The sequence below is a fragment of the Sapajus apella genome, unplaced genomic scaffold (assembly GCF_009761245.1).
Source record: "Sapajus apella isolate SASKATOON/1434 unplaced genomic scaffold, GSC_monkey_1.0 scaffold5, whole genome shotgun sequence".
NCBI lineage: Eukaryota > Metazoa > Chordata > Mammalia > Primates > Cebidae > Sapajus > Sapajus apella.
In genome coordinates this window covers 13,874,206-13,894,444 of record NW_022436945.1, presented here as the reverse complement: position 1 = coordinate 13,894,444, position 20,239 = coordinate 13,874,206, and the positions used below count along the sequence as shown (strand labels likewise).

Genomic DNA, 20,239 nt, shown 5'->3' with positions numbered 1-20,239 from the left:
TGGTGTTTGCCCAGAATTGGTACACTTGCAGATGTACTGAGACACTCACATTCTTCCCTCTGGTATTCCTGCTTTGCTTAGTATGAAATGATGACCTTGCTACCTTTGAGAGAAGCTTATACTTAGTAAGTGCTATTAAATCAGAAGATGTAAAAATATGAGTATAATTTGGCCTATCACCTAGTTTCTGAACTAGAAGGAACATCAGAAATAAGCTTCTTAAGCTTTATTTTACTCTTGAGAAACAAAGGCAGTGGGAGAGGAGAAGGTAAGGGCTCACAGCAGAGCTGGCTAAGAAGCCAGGTCACCCACCTTGCACTCTGGCACTTAAGATAAGGGAAAATGATAAAAACAGGTGTTTATTATATTTTCCAGAAGCATTTCATTGAGTGTTTGTGGAGTTTTAATTTTTTCCTTTGGGTGGAAAAAATCTATGGTGGTTCAGTATTGAAATTCATTTATTAGTAATTATAGGAGAGTTAAGAGATAGAAGAAAGGAAGATCACCCAGTTTAATGTTGTGAATCATGGATTCAATCAATATTCGTGGAGTGCTTTCACACTAGAAGTTAGCAGTAAAAAAAAAAATTCCCTATATATGCTATTGCTCCCAGGTTACAAACCTGTAGGCTAGGATGTAACTGCACTAAATACTCTAGGCAATTGTAACACAATGGTAAGTATTTGTATCTAAGCATAGAAAGTTACAGTATAAATATAGTATCACTGTATTATAACGTTACAGGATCACCTCATATATATGGTCAGTTGTTGGCTGAAACGTCATTCTGTGGCACCCATTCTGTGGCACGTGAATGTGTAGATGGTCAGGGAGATATCACTGAGCAGGTGTTTAAGCAGAGATCTGATGAAAGGGAAGGAGTAAACTGTAGAAATACCGCAACAAGATTGGCCCAAGCAAAGGAACAGCTGGAAGGACAAAGTTCCTGAGGTGGGAATGTGCTTGGATATTTGAGGATGAGTAAAGGATTCAGTGCTATTGCAGAGGTGAGTAAGGAGAAGACAGTGAGAGATTGTGACCCTCACATCATGGGCTTTGGGAAAACTCTGGGGCAGACATTTTAAGGAGACCCATCTTTTAGTGCTTCTGTAATCCCAAATAGTATGCCTCATAAACAGAACCAAAACTCATCCTTTTTTGGGAATATTTTCTGAAGGTGCCATCCTTCTGGGATTGGTGTCTGTGACTTACCAGGAATGTTTACAAACTATCAGATCTTTCTGTAAAGTGTGTGATTAGCATGGTTGTCACAGTAATAGATTTATTGAACCACAGGTTTATAAGTTTCTTGATGGCAGAACCAATGTAATACACATTTTTGTGTCCTCCAAGAAGCCACATACAGTTCTAAACTTATACATAGTAAGAACTCAATAAATACTGATTATTTTTTCAATGCATGAATAAATGGCCTGAAACTGGTATAAAGGATGGGATGTCCTAGAAAGGACTGTTAAAAATATACCCTTCTAAAAATGTTGTTAACGAAATTACTTCTGAAGTATTCTGACTTCCTTGCAATATTTTTAAAAGACAAGTCCATATGCTGAAATGCGAACATAAGTATATAACAAACTGAACAGTAGTAACATTATTTTCAGGCCAGATTTTAGTAGGATGGTTGCATTTTGTCAATCCAATTTTTTCTTCCATGTTTTAAAATGGATGTGGGAATTTTTCCAATCTTACCTCTAGTATTAAAAGAATTTTGGTTTCTAGATTCATGAAAACAAGGGTTTACATTTGTCACTGTCTTATCCTAAAATGTGTTTAGTATGTTGAGATTGTGGAGGAAATGACGTAGGAAATATCAGTCCCCTTGGGAAAGATGGGTGGCCAAGACGCATTGTGATGGGGAAGGCCAAAATGGCAATTCTTATTCTCCCATTACTGAATTCTCACCATAATGGACCAATAATTAATAACCTATTGCCTTTCAGTATCCCCATCTGCAAAGTGGGGGTAACACAAACTTACCCTCTGCCTTTCAGGTTTTTTGCGAAAATCAGTGAACTAATATTGGTAAAATTGGAGCCCCATGGATGAAGGGTACTTTGTAAGTATAATGCATTATTGTCATGTTATTTTCTGTTATTCCAAAGTGCAAATACCAGATGTCTGCTCTTGCCGTATCAGGAAATCCATAACACAAAGTTTCACACCCAGATATTGATAATCTGATTTCGTTTGAGGCATTTAATGTTTCTGAACTCTAACGTTTTGACAATATGTTGGGTGTAGAAAAGCCACCTTCCCCTGCCACCTTCTGTAAATATAAATTCAAGCAATTCCTACTAGATAATTTGGACAAAATATGTCTGTATATTATCATACGTAAAAATGTTGATATGAACCATGGATATAAATGTAAGGTGTCTTTATTTCTCTTCTCTCAACTCTCTCTTCCTTTCTTTTTAAATTGTATTTAACTTGTGTTTTGAGAAGTCAGTTTGTGTCTCAAAGAAGTGGTTGATTTTAGGGAGAGACAATGTTTCCATGAGACAAACAATATTTTGTTAAGGATGAAAGTTGATTAGACAGTCTGCTAATTATTCTGTTTCCAGACTTGGAGCAGGGGGAGGAGGCCAACCAGAGTGGTGAGCTAAGTGTGATCACCCGTCCTTAAGCAGCTTACAGTCCAGGTGACCTGGGAATTGCCTCCTACCCAAGGAATGGCAAAGGCTACAGAAGGGCATGAGGAGACTGTGTGATCCCAAAGCACCTGCTTCAGTAGATTTTCTCCATTGAATGGTGCATCCTTTTATTTTGCCAGGCCAACCAATGCCCTGGAATTGTATGTGCAACCATCGATTGGCCAGCTGTATGCCCAGTGCTTAACCCATGGTTTGATCTGTTTTTTTCTTTTACTTGGTGGCTGTCACCCTTTGAAATCTGTAATAGAGAAGTTTAAGATTAGGACTGCTTATTTAAGCCTATTGTAGTGAGTAACCCTTGGATTCATGCGGCTGTAGGATCTAAGTCTGCAAGGGTCTTGTGTGTCTCATCTAGCCCCATTTGTTGGCCAGTTCTAAGGGTTCCAGCTGACTGAGCCTGAGAACCTCTAGAGGCAGAAAGTCTACAACCTAAAAAGGTGACACTGACAGTTACAGAATTCCTTCTCAAGTTAAACATAAGTCCAAGCTCTGTATATCTCTGCCCTTGGATTCTACTTTTACTGTTCATCCCTACAATGAACAAGTCTTCCTCCTACAAAACGATATCATTTCAAATATTTAGTGACACCTATCGGGTCTCCCCCTACAGTGGTCTCTTTGTCAGCTTCAGTTCCTTCAACAGCTAAAGCTCACTGCCATGATTCCCAAAACTCTTTACTCCTCTGGAAAAGTTCTTATCTGTCTATATGTTTCTTAACAAGCAGCAATGAGAATCTGTCTTCTCCAGGCCCCATTCTGCCTCTGAGTCCAGAGATCTAATCAAAGTTTTGGAAGACAATGACCTCTGAAGAAATCGCCTGGAAGTACATGCACCCGTGGATTAACGTTTGAGTATCAAGACAGCAAAGTCCACAGCCCTCTGTGAGGTGCAGATGATTGACAGGAAGGAAGTTGTTTTGGTGAATAATACAATCTGCTTGCCTCTTGTAGACACAGCAGTAGCCTACTAATTTGTTAGAAGTGAATTAAGGTTGTTTACCCATGTTTTAAAGTAACTGTCAGAGTGAAAAAAAAGTTCCTACTAAATGAGACCACTCACCTACTTCGGAGTTGCTGTTTATTTTAAGCTGAGTGCATAAATAATATATTGAGATACGAAGGGTGATTTCAAGCATTAGAACACAAAGTCTCCTGTTTACTGTCATTGGACTGAAGAGAATTTAAACAGCTCTGAAACTTTTTGTCTGCGAATGCGAGGCATGAAATTAACTTTCATTTCATAGTTAGCAGAAATCATGACGGCAGACTTGTTGACATGTCTCCTGCCGATCTGGATCTTTTTTGATATGCAAGACAAACCTTGGCAGCAGAGTGCTTTCCATGTCTCCTTTGAAACAAGACCCTCTCTCTCCCCCACAAAATAAGTAGGGAACTGTCTGGGTCACTGAGTCAGTTTGTTCTGGATATAAAGAGGAAAAGTGGAAATATGAGTCTAGGTTCTGGGAGTTCCAGTCCTGACTGCTGGCAACCCTCTCTGAAACTCACTTTCTTCATCTGTAAAATGGAAATAATAGCATCTATTTCCACTACTTCACAGGAAGACGGTGAGATTCCAATGAGTTAATTGTGGGGAAATGGATTTGAAAGGCATCAGGTATCACACGTGAGAAGGACAAGACAAGATAAAAACAGTTCATGCTATTAAGGCTGTATTCTCAAGGATTTACATGTATTAACTCATTCACCAAACAACCCTGTGGGACAGGTACTCTTGTTATCCCAATTTTATCACTACAAAAACAGAAGCACAGGGCAGTGGGGTGACTTGCTCCATCATCTCATAGCTGAATGTTTGCAAAACCCATATCCAAACACCAGGCAGTTGGGGTCCAGGGTTTGTTTTCCTATCTCTTACTTATTTGGGAGAAGAAGCCAGGTTTGTCATATATGATTATGCCTCCTGATCATGCACCGGTAAATGGAGCATCATTCCTAAAAGCCTGGACGAAATTTACATTGAGAAAATACAGGTATGGCTTCTCATCAGCAAGGAGGGCTCCCATTGGGTAGGTATGTAGCAGACTGTATGGATTAATTATGTTTTATGTGTGAAGAGCCTGGTGATCTTAGATGAAAAGCCGTAAGTAAAAAGACCTATTACTCGTAATGCTTTTGGAAACAAGAAATTTGATTCACTTTTTGTCCCCTTAAACTTGAAAATGTGATAGCCTATTTCAGAATATAGGGAGAGTATTAGAGAATGAATAGAAAATGTATGGAATGTTTAATTTTACATGATTACATTTCATATTTGCCAAAGTAACTGAGGCAAATAGAAATGCATAATAGTATCACAGCATACCTATTTGAGGTGTTTTGATGGAGTACTCAGGTTTTACAGTCTGATACATGAACCCTTTGGGATAAATCCTTATTAAGCAAATGAAAAAGAATGTATTTGTGTTTGCATCATTGACAATACGTAATTTGTACAACTGCTCTTTAAATGTATATTTACACTATATTTATTTGAATTTCAAAAGAGGAAAGAGTCTTAAGTGATTAATGGGAACAAAAATGATGTGAATTTGCAGACATTTTCCCCTGAAATATGCTCAGTCTTTACAGGGATCATACTTAAATATTGGAGTGGCAAGAGTGAGGGTTCTGACTTGCTTTGGATTTCTGAATGAATCATTCCAAAAATAGGATCATTTCCATAATCCCTGAAAAATGGACAGATTTATGAGAAGTAATCAGCTGAGGGAAAGAATACATTCTGCTCTTCCAAATTGTAAAAATCTCAGCAATTGCTGCTGTGTTCCAGCACTTGTTAATACAATAAGATAATTGCATAATTAAATACGCCATGGAATTTCAATAATTGGAAACTTGGTGTTCTCATCACAATATGCAACTTGCTGATGTTGAGAAGCATCAGCAGTGTTTCCTGGAGGCCAAGATTCTTCTTTCATGTCATGCCCTCTGCAGCCTTCTGCAGCTCCTGTTGTGGTTCTGAGACACTTCCCTTTCAGGTTATTTTTAGTCAGTTGTATCTAGACAAGGTGAAATTAAGCAGGATGTCCCCCAAAGTCTGACTTGCCTGCCCAGGCCATGGAAGTTGAGGATCACTTTGCTAAAAATGTCCCTGGTGCTATCTAGATTGTTCTAGTAATGGGTGAAAGGCAACCTGACGAAGAGAGCTTTTTGGAACTGGAAAGTGCCTCTCTGGGTTAGTAAATGTGACATCGCTTTGTGGAGCCTCTGAAAAGTCAGGATCCAGAGCTGAGCTCCTTGGATTCAAACCTGCTGTGGCCTCTTTCTTTCTGTGTTTCTTGAAAAGGTACCCAATATATCATATATTTTCTTACCTGTAAAAGGAGAATCTTGGCACCTGTATCTTCATGTTGGTAAAAGTCTTCATTGAGTTAATATGTGGAAGGAACTTAGAAGATATCAGGCAGTTTGTATCCATCCAGTAAATGTTAGCTATGTTATCAGGCAATCAAGGGAAAAGTTTCATGTTCATATAATCTTGACAAGTCTTTGAATAAGAACAAATAAGTAGACTTACGGTTTTGCTCATTCAAGAAATATTTATTAAATACATGATGATGATGATGATGGTGATAAAAATAATATTACTAAATCAGTGTTTGGCAGATAGTAAGATATTTTTTCAGGAACCGGTCCATCATTGGCATCCCCAGTATCTAACACACCCGTGAACACATACAGGATAGTTACTTAACACGGAGTGGATTCTATAGATGTTTGGAGAATAAATGAGCGAATGATTGCATGGAAGAAATTAGCTTTAACCTTCTTCTTTTTAGGAGTTAGAAGAGTTTGCTGTGGTCTGTTGGAGAACATAGATGCATTTGCTTTTGTTCAACAACAGGGCTAGCGCTAGGCAAGTGGGGTGTGTAAGGTGACAGATTGAAAGAGGCACTCACTCTCAGGGTCGCACAAGTGCTTTCTTAAATTTTGTGTCCTAGAGGCCCCACATTTCTCACCATGGCCCAGGCCCTGTTGAGTGTGTTAATCTTACATTTATGACTATGCTTGATTTCTACCTGTGTTTGAAATTCTACCCCCCCGCCAATTTTATTTAGAAAAATTTCAAAGCTACAGAAAAGTTGAAAGAATAATACAAGCAGCACTCTGCATACCTTTTACTTATGATCATCAATAGCTAATACCTTGCCACATTTATGATATTTCTTTCTGTATATATGAATTTGAACTTTGTCCTGATAAACTATAGTAATCATGTTGTAACCTCGATACAATATTCTTATTCCTTTGCCTCTAGCGCACATGATGTTAAATAGGCTTCCTAAATTCTGAGTCTCAAAATTATGAATTTTGGAAGAAAAAGGACAAAAAGAGCACTAAAAGAACTTTGCTGAAATTTGTTTTTCAGGTTTCAAAAACTGCTGCTTGAACCTTGTTTTTAGACTATTAGCATACTAACCTACTTAAAACACCATCAATATAAAATGCCCCAAATCTTAAAGGTTAGAATGTTTTGCTGGATGCTCTGACACCTTCTTTTGCAGAAGAGAGATTTTTTAAAACAGATAAATTCTCTTGGCCATTATTTTTCTGAGATCCTTTCAAAAGTAAATGGGAGTCCGATTAAAAATACAACGCGATCGTCATTTTCCAAGTCAGGAATTTTCACTGTAAGGGGCAATTTTGCAAATATAATATAGAGACTATATTATAAATTTGGTGATATGCCCTCAAATAGAAAGAATGACACACTTGATTTTGGACTACACTGACAAACTTACGTGAAAGAAAAAAAAAGCCCTTTTGTGATAATCTGGAATGTTTATAAAAAATAAGGTATCTGTCCTACAAAACTATGATAACATTTGACAGAAGGTTGTATTATTTCAGTGGTATTAGGAGTGTTCTCTATGGACACCCTGGGAATCTGAGGAGGGGCCTCAGGGCCATGATAGGTGGTGGAGATGGGAGTTAGGGGAACTAGATGAGCATTGGAAATCCAGGCCACTCACTCATATTCCACTGGAATAGCTCTGAAATGATGTGCTTTGTATTGGGCATCTAAGAATCAGTTTTCAAGAAAGTGTCCTAAAGCTAAAAAGAAATAGTTTGGAAACCATAGCATTAGTGGGTAGAAGAAGAAATAGGAAACATTTATCCAGCAATCTTGGCTGGCAGTGAGAAGTGAAAGCTGTCAATTGAAGGGTGGGAGAGGTCAGAAAAACCACAGAAGGCAGAAACACGAACCAAAGAGCCATCTGGGAGTAGCAAGCAGGATCAAACACCCATGCACACCCTAAGGCGGTGGTTCCCAAACTCCAGTGATTCCTTGTCCTTAACCCAGACATTCTGATTCAGTAGATCTGGGGAGGGACTCAGGAATCTGGTTTTTTAATAGTCACCCTAAGCTGCACAGAAAAAAAATTGCCTTAAAGCCATGTTTACATCACAGAACGTTACTGTATTTGGTGTTGATAAAGATGACCAGAGGTGTAAAGAAAATGTTAAATTCAGTCTCATAGAATGCAAGGAAATTTTAGAATGATTTCCTTCCAAAATGCCTAAAATAGAGTTATCCTGAATAACAGGGGAAAAAAGACAATTTTTTTTTTTTTTGACGAAGCCTCTGTCACCCAGTCCAGAGTGCAGTGGTGCGATCAGTCTCAGCTCACTGCAACCTCCACCTCCCAGGTTCAAGCAATTCTCCTGCCTCAGCCTCCTAGCTGGGACTACAGGCACGCGCTGCCATGCTCAGCTAAATTTTTGTATTTTTAGTAGAGACAGGATTTCACCATGTTGCCCAGGCTGGTCTTGAACCCTAAACTCAGGCAATCTGCCCATCTCAGCCTCCCAAAGTGCTAGGATTACAGGCATGAGCCACCACGCCTGGCCAAGACAGACAAATTAATAGTCACATTACAGTGTAGGTTTACTAAATCTGATAAGAGAGGTACACACCATGAGAGCAGAGAGGGCAGTGCTGTCTGGTTGGGCACTGTAATGAACTCTTGGAAGAGTAAGCTTCCTAGTAGTACCTCATGGCTTAATGGGATATTCACAGGTAGTGGAGTCCGACAGGCCTGGATTTGAATCCCGACTCTCCTATTGTAGGATCTCAGAAAAATGACCTAATCTCTTTAAGCTGAGTCTTCTTCATAAAGTCAAAATAAAGATTAAACTAGATGATGTGTGAAAAGTACTGAGCATGGGGCAGTAAGTTGATAGATGCTCAAGTGGCTGTCATTAAAATAAATGGCTATAATTATATTTATTTAAGAAGGACTTTAGAATAGGTAGGCTTTCAAGGAGAGCAGGGATGACAGCGTATTGCTTATTAGTTTGGTTTTAGTTTTGGTTGAGGCAGGAAAAGGGGGGCAAAAGAGTACCCAAAGAAGCAGGACAGCATAAGCAAACCTTGAGGTAAGGGATGATTTATGCTTTTGTGCATAGTTTAGTGTTTCCATAGTGTTGTTCATGTAGAAGATTCTAGATGGTACAAGTATTTTACAAATACTAGCTAATGTAATCCTCATAGTGACTCCATGAAGTAGGTATTGTTTATTTAACAGACCGTGAAGGCTAAGGCACAGAGAAGTTAAATAACTTGCCCCAGATCACACAGCTAGCAGTGGTACAGCTAATAGCTATGCGAGGCTACTTTAATAATAATGACTTATGCTAATTAATGTATATTAGGAAGCTATAACTGGCACCAAAAAACAATGGTTTTTATAGATATTGTTGCTTAGAATAATAGTAAAGTTTTAAAAAGTAACGATTTAAAATGAATCATATAAAATGAATAATTGTGGTCATGCTATCAAATATGACCTAAATCCTGTAGATGTTCCCCAGATGAGTTTGGCCTGGGAAATTCTGGAGCAGTGGAAGACAGTGGTAAGGATAGTTTGCGGGCTACCATGGGAGGCTACTGCCTCCAAATCACTGTTGTGTAAAACAACAACGAATCCTTTAAATTCTGAGGGAGAAGCAAATAGGTCTGTTGCAGGGTAGGAGGCTTAGGGAAGGAAAGACTTGTAGCTTGATAAGTTCACTCCCATTTCCAGCATTGCACTGCAAAGGGGCAAAAACCTCCCTTTGACCTGGACTTTTGAGTGGCCACCCTGAGACCTGTGCTATTTGGGAGTTACTTAGTTTTCCCTCCTCCTCGTCCCCCATCCTTTCTTGTTCCTCTTTTTTTCTCTTCTTTTACCTCTTCCTACCTCTTTCTTTTTCTTGTGCTTGATGGCAGATTTCACAGGGTCCATGCCCCAAAAATGCAAATACCTGTTGCAACTCAATGGGAAAAAGAGTTTAATCCTCTAGATGGCATTTTAATTTACCTTTAGCTTTTCAGGGTGACGCCTGTGTCTGCCCCTGTATCTCTCTTCTGGATATGGTCAGAAAAATCTAAAAGCTCAGATAATTCTAAGCCAATCTATGCTTAGGCTTTTATATTAAAGATATACCTTCCTATTAATCTGTTTGAGGCTAATATTAAGATGAGTTTGCATTCCCTGAGCAAATGAGCACAGGTGTTAGTCCAGAAACTGCAGGAAACCAGAAGGTAATCAGTCACCCCGGTTAAGGAATGGTGGGATAATTACATAGTTCTTTGAGCCTGGGTGTGGTGCACCTGCCCTGCAGGCTCCACATCTGCAGTGTCCTGCCCACATTACACCAGGTCCTTATATCTAGAGACAACCAGTCTCCTTATCTAGTCCTGCCCATTTCCTCTGTCTTTTCCTGAGCATCATAATCTGTTCTTTTCACCTCTCTATTCCCATCGTTTAGTGTTGTCCTTGACATAAGGTGTGCATTCAGTAAATGAACTTCTGCCCATTAGTTAATGAATGATATCAATAATTCCAAATTTCTTGATTCAGATTATGGTTTAACAAACACGTATTGAGCACTTACTATGTGCTAGGTATTGTGCTAGGGTCTTTTGTACTATTTGAATCTTACACAACCCCCTTCACCTGTCACCAGTGGGGAAATTGAGGCTTAGGGAGGTCTAGTTTAATCAAAGTCACACACATTTGGCTCTGTGTGATTCAAGCCCAGATAGCCCCACTTTCAGGCTCAGTTCTCTGATTTCTTTATGGCACTTTTTCCTGCCTTGCCAAAGCATTGAGTGAGTTTCTCTTCCCACTATTAATCTGGGGCTTCCTCCCAACCGCTCTCCCAGGACCTTACTCTCAACCCTCAAGTTGAAGGAAGGTTCCTCCTTCTCTAGCTGTAACTGGAGAATTCTGTCTTCATAGCGTGAGACCCTGAATGTCATCAGATGCCACTGCCCACAGTGAGTCCAGGAACGGAAGCCGCTTTTGGAGTTTCCAGCAGAGGTTGCCTATGAAACAACCATAGGCGAGGCCTGTGTACATGTCCTGAACGCTGCCTCACAGATTAAAATAGTTGTCACAGTGACTAGGAAATTGGATTGGTTAAACCTTCTGGTCTTAGATTGTTTTTGGAGAGTGAGTAACGCTATGATTTTTACTTGTCACAGGCTAAAAAGAAAAAAAAAGTAAGAGTGCAACTTCATAGCTATTTTTCTTTCCTGTATGTTCATAGTGGTTATTTATATCTGGGAAGTTTCCATTGGGATTTAGTTCAGGATATAGACTTGGCAGGGTGGCTTCTGCACTCTGTGGTGACATTTGACAGACTGCAGGGAAAGCAGGATGGATTTCTAATGTCTAGATGGATGGATTTGGGGGTGAAGTGTTGCGATTGGACTGTATTATAAAATGGATTTATGGGTCTGAATCTAAAAGCGGCTCATTGCCTGTCAATATGAGATCTGTATCAATAACATCTGATAAATTAGGCCTCCCGACCCTTTGCTCTGTTTGCTTTATCAACTCTACTTGGCAATAACAATAAAAGACTCCAGGTGGTGAATTTGGAGTGGCTTATTGAGCTTGCCATGTGCATTCCTGACCTTAGGGCCCGGCTCTGTGAACCTGCACATGTTATAACCCCCAGAAGGGCACTGCTGTGCCTGACTTCCTCCCCAGAATTAGATGTTCCCCTGCTAAGCTGAATTTCAATATCAGTCTCATGCATTAACCTTGAAACGCTGTACCCATGATGTAGGTAGTGTCTTCATTTTCAAGGTGAAGAAATTAAGACACTGAGAGGTTAAATGAGCTGCCCAAGGCCACACAGTAAATCTCAAACACAGCTGGGTTCCAGGTAAAGGTGTCATGGTTGCTGGGGGAGAGTATGACACTTGCATTCTCTGTAGTTATAGACTAAAAGGAGCTGAATTTGCACAAACCTTGCTGATAATATACATTATTATTTTTTTCCCAGCAGTGGGTGGTGTGGCTGCTATCTTACCTCCAGCTCTTTTGGGAAAGCAGTTCATGTCTCTATTTAAGAAATACAGGGTTCTAGACCAGGCATGGTGGCTCACGCCTGTAATCCCAGAACTTTGGGAGGCCAAAGTGAGTGGATCACGAGGTCAGGAGCTCGAGACCAGCCTGGCCAACATGGTGAAATCCCATCTCTACTGAAAATAGAAAAATTAGCCAGGCATGGTGGTAGGCACTTGTAATCACAGCTACGAGGGAGCCAGAGGCAGGAGAATTGCTTGAATTCTCAGAGGTTGTAGTGAGCCAAGATCACTCTATTGCACACCAGCCTGTGTGACAAGAGCAAGATTCTGTCTAAAAAAAAAAAAAAAAAAAAAAAAAAAAAGAGAAGAAATACAGGGTTTTCTTGAGTTTTGGCATATAATGTGTTTGTTTAGTCTTTTTAGCCATAAACCACGGGTGAAGACTTTCTTCATCCCGTAAATACTGGCCTTTATGGAATGGTTCTTATAATGCTACAGCTATATTTTGGGAAGGGAAACTCTGTTCCCAGACAGATGGATATTAGGTGTGGTGGGGGGAGCAGGGGTAGGGGTTGCGATACACAGAAACAGGAGACATAGTTCTCCCTAAAGTGCTTACATTTTAGTTGGTGGGAATCAGTGAATGCCAATTTGTATCTGCAAATATCTTCATTTGTGGGCTGTAGAAATCTATGGTAGGTGAAATGGGCCCTGCAACTCCATTCACAGGATCCCAGCTGCGGCACAATAATCACGGAGGATTGCAATGTGCCAAATCCACACGCTGCATACACTTACCCAGCCAACCCTGGCAACTACCTCGAGTGTGGTTCACAAAAGTCTTTGAAATTGGCAATCTGTGTGTGTGCCACGTGGGGTTGAGATATAATTCTTAGTGTATAGCTGATCTCTTTGGCGTAAATTATGCTGCTTTTTTACTTTTGAGCGTCTTCTGAAATTTTGAATTAAAACTCTCTTTACTCTGTCTTCATAATGAGGATAAGCTGGAATAGAAAACCAAAGGGATAATTATCTGGTGAAATATAGTAAAACTTTTATGAACCGGAGGTAAATGGAGTTTTATCAGATTATCTGGAGCAAACTTTAAAAAAAATTTGCGGCTGAAAATTTATTCTAAGTATATCATGGAAGCGTACTGGCATTTCTTGTTTCTTGCCTTAGTATACAAGATATAATGAGGATAACTCGATTTCCCCTTTTGTAGAGCAAGGGGGTTGCTCTACAAAATTGGAGGTTATCAATCTAAAGACCAGAGGATGTAGGGCATTAATGAACTGATGATTTTTCACTTGAAAATGTTGATATTAGTTTATTTCAAATATAGTGAGTTTAGGAGTACAGTTTTCACAACCTCACTATTTCTTCTGCACCCAGTCTATATGCTTCAAGACTCAAGGAAGAAGACAATTTCACCTGAAAATTCTGTTGGAAGTGCAGATCTCCCGAGATTCAGATCTAATTGGTTTGGCGTGGCACTAGGGATCTTCGTTTCTGATAAGCACACTGTGCTTTCCTAGCAAGCACTCCACATGTGTACTGGAATCTTCATTTCTTACAGGCTGGTATTCTGTGGCTCACACTTTGAGAAACCATGTTAGAGGCAGAAGATTAGGCTCTAGAGCAGGTTCCCCGTGGAGCAGGGGATAGGGTTTGTGTTTAGAGGAACCCAGCTCTCGGAAGATGGTTTCATGGGTGACTTGGTGGTGACTTTTAGTCAATGACCAACTAGTGATACAATCTCATAGAAAATTTAAAACTTATATCTTACCCCAAATTTGTTTACAAACATCTATTTATTAAATTAATTAATTTGTTTTTGACAGGGTCTGGCTCTGTCACCCAGGCTGGAGTTAATTTGTTTTTGACAGGGTCTGACTTGGTCACCCAGGCTGGAGTGCAATGGTGTCATGATGGCTCACTGCAGCCTTGAACCTCCCAGGCTTAAGCAATCCTCCCACCTCAGCCTCCTGAGTAGCTGGGGCTACAGATACATGCCACCACACCCGGCTAATTTTTCTAGAGAGGGTGTTTCACCACATTGCCCAAACTGGTCTTGAACCCCTGGGCTCCAGTGGTCTGCCTGAATTGGCCTCCAAAAGTACTGGGATTGTAGGGTATGCCTGGGCACAAACATTTGTTGAAGATGTGTCTTTGGGATTCCAGAGTCTGAATGAGAAACAGCACAATATGAATCACAAGGAAATACATTTATTGTGAGAGCAAGTTTTTTATAGTAGGAAGAATTTATTTCATGCCAATAATGTATTATTTGATTGATATTATTGAATTATAGAAATATATGAATATTATTGATGGATATTAACGGATTATAGGAAATCTATAAGAAAAAAGAACACCAGAAAATGATTACTTTAGAGTTATCCAACTAGCCATTTGTGTACCAGAGGAGCAAGCGTTATTTTAAACTGTTGTTGATTCTATCAAATAGAGAAATTATTCATAGAGAGCATTTTCATTACTTTCAAAGCAACAACAGTACTAGGACCAAGCATAAGTGTGTGTGTGTGCGCGTGCGCGCACATGGCTTGCAAGTACATATCAGCAAACAAGCCACGTACTAATAATAAAACAACAAATAGCAACAATTTAATTAAGCACGATTTATGTCAAAGTATCTGAATAGGGATATGATTACATAATTATATGTAAAAATTTGAGGCAAAGAAGAGATATTTTTCTTTTCTTATATTCAACTCCACATTCTGCCATTGTCTAGCAGCTGTATTTTGAGCTGCCAAGCTGGGTCTTGACTTGGTCCAAACCTTTTCTGAGAGAATAGTCTATGCAGGTTGGCAGGCTGTCAAGCTGTGTGTGGTCCTCGTACCAGCAAATGAGTAAATCAGAGTTATAAGTTGCAAATGTGCCTCAAATTAACTTCTGCATAGTAGGGAATGAACTTGGCATCATTTAAAGTCCGGCTCAGTGACAGCCTTCTCTCTTGGCAGCTTAATCAAAAAGATGATGGAAAATTGTGGCATGGTGGGCCTCGAAGCTTCCACAGGGTGTGAACTCAGTGTACTGTGCTTGAAATGTCACATTCTAAGAGGTCCTCGAATTGCTAGGCTCAGTGTCATATTGCGCTGTGGGCTCTGTTCACATGATGCAAGCACTGCTTATCTGACCAGGCCTAAAATAAGACGCTCCAATGCTTTATTTATGAGCTTGGGGCCACTCAGGCCCATGATGTAAGTAACCTTGGGGTACGCAGTATTTGATCACTTCAATTCCCATTAACTACCTGTTTCTAAATGGGGAAAAGCATTTACCCAGCACATTGTGTTATTCATGAAGACACAAAAGCAGCCTGTTGTGCTGTCACTGAGACTGATTTCCATGTAATGCTATCCAGCTGTTGAACGCTGCAGATTGTCAGTTTGTAATGTTAGTTTTCTCCTTCTCTCTTTTTTCTTTTTCTTCTTCCTCTCCTGTTCTTTCTCCATCCTTCTTTTTTTCTCCATTCTTAAGAAAAAAATAGGCCAATTCCAGACACTGCTAGCATGTAACTGTATATCAAGGAGTTGTGAGCTGTTCCCCTTTTCAATATAGAAGGTCACAAGTTGGCAGCAGAGAACCCATTTTATATAATGCTGAGAGCATTAGTGCAGCATTTCTTGACTACAGTGCTATTCATGTTTTGGACGTGATAGTTCCTTGTTGGGGGGCTGTCTGTGAATTGTAGAATGTTTGGGGCATCCTTGATTCACCAGATTCCAGTAGCACCTATCCATTTGTGACAAACAAAAATGCCTCTAGACATTTTCAAATGTCCTCTTGGGAGCCAGGTTGTCCCTGGTTGATTTAGTGTGACAGCGTACTGGGTCTTTGCTAATGAAAATCTCTGTGACTCTCCTTGAAACTGTACAGATGTGGTTATTAGATGTGGATTGGGAGGCAGAAAACCTGGGTTTGAATCCTGGCTTCAGCACTTATTGGCTGTGTGACTTTGGTCTCTCTAAGCCTTAATCTCTTCCACTATTAAATAAGAAAGCTAACACAAAACTTACAAGGCAATTGAACACCAGTGAACTAAAATGTCCAAAGAATATGTCACATGATACATGCTCAAAAATCGACAATCTGCCAATAAGACCTAATATTTGAAATATTGTAATTGTCAACTTAAAGATGTAGAAAAATCAAAGGCAGTTCTATGCACCCCTCCGTTCATGTATTGCTCAATTCTGGTTTTATCCTTTTTCTCCTCTCCTCTACTTCTACCCCCGGTATTCATGGATACTCTTATATTTGAGGAATAGATTAATTATGGCCAAAGACATGAGACTGGGAGATTGGAAAGAGAAATTGTGAGGGGCCTGGAAGAGAGCTGTTTCCTGGTGGGATTATTCTATTAGGAAGCCCATAGGAGGTGTGGACAATTCATTTAGTTTACTGATTGTGAACATATAGAAGAGTGTAAAAACAAAGAAACCCTCACCACGCCATTAATATGAACCCTACTCTTCACTCAACAAATGCCAAATCCATCTTGGGTGTTTTGCTTTAGAAGAAAGTGAAATCGCTTTCCTTATTCAGGAATGAGGGTGACAAATGTTAAATCTGTTTTCTTGGGAAACAGCTGAGAAAACAGTCAAAATGATTCCATGTGACTAGCACAATTTTCTGCCTGGCTCGTCAAAGTCTGAGTCTCTTTTGAGCTGTATCTAAATCTAGAAATAAGGGCCAGGCGAAGGAGGAAGGAGTAGCCATCAGACAGCTGGTTAAAGCTATTATCTTTGACATCTCTCTTTCAGCCTTCACACCTATATTGTACAGAGCCTCTCAAGTCTGCTACCTGCCAGCAATTAAGAGAACCTTGGCAAAAACCCTACTCTTTCTATTTGCCACGACACTCTCCTTTCTGAGAGTGTTGCAATTTCATTCATTTCTGCAGCTCTCTTTTCCTTACATCCATCCTCTTTCTAATCTTTTCTAGTTGCACACGAGGGTAGGAAGGGATATGAATGATCATCAAGTTCATTGACTGAATTACTTCCAGACCATTCCTGATGCATTCAATATGTCTTCTCCTTGTATGATTTCAGAGATGGTGAGTTCACTGCTAGGTGAGGTGGGATGCTCGGCTGCTGATCCACAGTCTCTGATATCTGCATCTGATATTCTTTCAACAAATGTGTGATGAGGACCCACTTTGTGCTGGGTTCCAAATATTAATAAAATATAGCTTCTATACTCAAGGAGTGAATTACGGTCATGATGGTATGTTGAATGGATGTAAATTATTCATTTACTCCTTCATGAGCAGCTCTGGTGAACCCCGTACCTTGCTGTGGGCTAAGGATATAGTGGAGCAAGAATGCCAGCCCTACCGTTGTGGAAGTTGCAGTCTAATGAAAGAGAAAGACATGAGTCAGGAATTCACTTTCGTGAAATATAATAAAATTGCAATGAGGAAAAGGGGCATGGTTCTGAGTGCATACAATCATAAAATTTGACTCCAGCTGAGTGGAATATAGGGGGATGGGGAAAGATTTCTCTAACAAACAGACTGTTTTTTCTGAGTTGTGAAGGATGATTGGGAATTGATGAGGTTCTGAGGCTGGAGGGGTGAGGAGGGGCTGGCATGCCCGTCAGGAGGATAGAATTGCTGTGATGGAAGTGAGCATAAGGACTCTGGGAGTGAGGGGAACCAGCAGGACTGGAGTCCCAGAGAGCAGAGGTCAGGAACTCAGCAGGGCTTCAGGGACTATAGACTTTGGTCTTTATCTTAACATCAAGGCTATTGAAAATTTAAGAATTGTTTAGGGAATGAAGATGACAGACCTGGTCATGGTTGGCTATGGGACAGATAGATCAGTAGAGGGAGAGGATGTCCTGGGATAAATGCCATGTCAGCACTGAGGATGGAGACACAAACTCTGCTGCTGAAGTCACCACAGACTTTATAGAGATGGCGACATCTGAGTCCTTGTGAATTAAGGGAGGACATCTTCCAAGCCAGCAAGGGAGGGAAGGTGGTCCAGGTAGGAAAACTGCAGCTACAGAGATAAACAGGCCTGAAGACTCACAAGAATATTCCAGAACACTTCAAGTTATCCGTCATGGGCTAGAGCACAGGGCCAGTGCTGGGGGGTGAGCATCAGGACAAGGCTGTGGCCAGCTGGCCTAGAGCCCTGTAGACCACACCAAGCATGTTGGGCTCTGTCCTGAAGATGAGGCTCTGAAGGGAGCCTTGAGTGGGAAGAGTGAGAGCCTCAGGTAGAGTTTTAGAATGTCACTCAGCTGCTGTGTGGAGGTGGAACCTGGGGGCTGGAACACCCAGCGTAAGGTTGTGTTGCAGTCAGCATGAGGGATAAAGAGATCTTTCATCAGGGCAGCAGTAGTGGGCTGGAGTTATTAAGAAGAAGAGAATCAATAGAACCTAGGGTTGGCGTTCTAGCATGGAGCAGCACTCTGATGATCGCCTCCCTAATAGCTGGGGAAATGCTGGCTAATGTTAATATGAATCTGTACAAAATGTGGCTTGTAAGAAAACTTGACAGCAGAGCAAAACGACAGGGATAAAATATTCAACCACATACAGAAGCTGCAATGAGTTTTTCTCATGTTATCTGCTCTTTTGGATTGTTCATGCACCTGTTCATTTTCTTTGTCAAAAGCAGAGCATTATTTATAAAACACTCTCCCCCCCAAAAACATCTGGATGTTTGGAGTTGCACAGATAAAACATCTGGATTTAGGCTTGAAATTTTTGCTTAGTCTCGCAGATGTTTGGCGTCCCATCGACAAAACTGGTGGATCTTCCTGAAGCGCCATCCATAAAACTAGGTGCTAAACAAGGCGTGAGCCTGCAGATGCATTTTAAGGGGTATGAGAATGGAAAACCCCCACATCAAGAGCCTATAAAATAGCAAAACTCATTATGGGTCCAGAGGGATTGAAAAACTTTTCTGGTTGACCAAAAAGGGTGTAAAATAATATGTTTGTGCTTGCAAGGAACATTGTTTTTTTTCAGATGAATATTTACTCTGAATAACTGGGGGAACGGGAGGCCAGGGGAGATAAAAATGTTATGCATATGGAGGGGTCTTCCAGCTGAGGTCAAGCCTGTGTATAATTTGGCTGCTAGAAAGAGCCAAACACCGCGAAAGTTCAAGTTTATTCTTTCCTAAATAGCATTTTTTTTTTTTTGTTTTAAAAGTATTTTTTAGGGTTTTTTTTGTTTTTTTTTTTTTTTTTTTTTTTTTTTTACTAAACTCTTGTGATCTTTTGTAAAAGAACGATCCACAAGGGATTTGGTCAATTATTTAAATATAGAAATTGTATACAAACTTTAGAAAAGTGAGGCTACATTATAAAATCTGGGGCAGCAGAGATATGCTCAAAAGAATGGCTGAACTGTGTTAGTAAATTGAGAGTGAACTGCCCTGGCCAGTTCACTGAGGTGGGTTAGTTCGTTTTCTCTGTCTTCCTGCTACCCCTCAGCAGCAGAGAGAATTTCTCTTGTATCCTGATATTATTATCTTTGGATAAGAGGGGATGTGACTGTCACAGTCGTGCTGCCAATGATCTCAGAGTTCAATGAGGCTGCTGGGATGAACTGAGGAGAGGGCCTTCTCCCTCCCTGCCCCTAAGTGTACCCAATTTAGACCCTAGCTCTGCTGAAAATCTACTTACGCCAGCCAGAGAGAGAGCGGCCTTAGGGCCAAGGGTATATCTGACTAGCTACATTCCTCTGCTAGAACCGTCTCCATTTGAACTACTGTCAAGGCAAAATTGCTTTATATCCCAATTTTGATGATATTAGCAAATACATGTAATGGGAAATAAAATTAATCAGTTTGTGCTTGTGAAATTGCCTCCTGTTTACCTCAGCCTTGTAGCGATTTTTTACCCCCTCCTACAGGGGTTATTTTAATTAACAGCGTGAATTTTTGGTAGTTTAATTTATTTTATGATTGTGTAAAAATACTCCTTTGTAAGGGTTTATATATAACTAGCCAGCTAATTAGCAGTAATATTTTAACAACAGCTGTAGAAGCAGGGAGTCCCATGAAACATGGCTTCTCTCTTCAGACCGCCAAGATATTTATTGGTGCCTTTTCTTATCAGCTCTGGCTGAAGGCAACAAAGGAGGGTAGTGTGAGCATCAGATAATTAAAAGAGAAGTAAGCATTCAAGTCCTCCTCTCACCTGACACCCAGAACTTCCTAAGGACTTCTGTGTCTCTACCTTCTGA

The 20,239-nt window shown here is 40.3% G+C and overlaps 1 protein-coding gene across 3 annotated transcripts in view; it reads left to right on the top strand.

Moving 5' to 3' along the window:
* Window positions 1–20,239, top strand: part of PPARGC1A (PPARG coactivator 1 alpha) — a 684,512-nt gene that overhangs the window by 208,680 nt on the left and 455,593 nt on the right. The window contains exon 2 of one of the 3 annotated variants that reach the window (XM_032271932.1): window positions 2,013–2,077. The exons of 1 other annotated variant lie outside the window; for it this stretch is intronic. In XM_032271932.1, coding sequence (XP_032127823.1) covers window positions 2,060–2,077 — 18 coding nt within the window. In that variant the 5' untranslated portion in view covers window positions 2,013–2,059. Of the gene's footprint in view, window positions 1–534; window positions 2,078–20,239 lie in introns of those variants that run through there. One more of the 3 variants, XM_032271939.1, reaches the window with a different exon arrangement.